The sequence below is a fragment of the Mesitornis unicolor genome, unplaced genomic scaffold (genome assembly GCF_000695765.1).
Source record: "Mesitornis unicolor isolate BGI_N332 unplaced genomic scaffold, ASM69576v1 scaffold9897, whole genome shotgun sequence".
In the NCBI taxonomy this organism is placed as follows: domain Eukaryota; kingdom Metazoa; phylum Chordata; class Aves; order Mesitornithiformes; family Mesitornithidae; genus Mesitornis; species Mesitornis unicolor.
In genome coordinates, this window is record NW_010194343.1 from 43650 (window position 1) to 43861 (window position 212).

General features: G+C 75.0%; 1 protein-coding gene across 1 annotated transcript in view; it reads right to left on the reverse strand.

Annotated features, from left to right (window-relative positions):
- Positions 1-59, reverse strand: part of PTCD3 (pentatricopeptide repeat domain 3) — a 21807-nt gene extending 21748 nt beyond the window's left edge. Inside the window, exon 1 of the mRNA XM_010187762.1 lies at positions 1-59. This exon is cut by the window's left edge and continues 5 nt beyond it. Coding sequence (XP_010186064.1) covers positions 1-59 — 59 coding nt within the window.
- Between the last annotated feature and the right edge of the window lie 153 nt (positions 60-212).

A 212-nucleotide genomic window follows, 5' to 3' on the forward strand; every position in this document is an offset into this window, starting at 1 on the left:
CGCCTGCTCAACGATACGGCTGGTGTCCAGCGACTCCCCCCCAGCCGCCGCGCCGCCATGCCGGACCTCGCGCAGTACCCTCTGGGAAGGAGGGCGGTCCCGCTCCCGGGGCGGGGAGAGGCCACCCCTCTGCATCCGTGGTACCGCCCGGCCCCGCCTGCCCGCTGCCGCCAGGACCGCGTGGTGCTGTGCGTAGCTACCGAGAGCGGCGA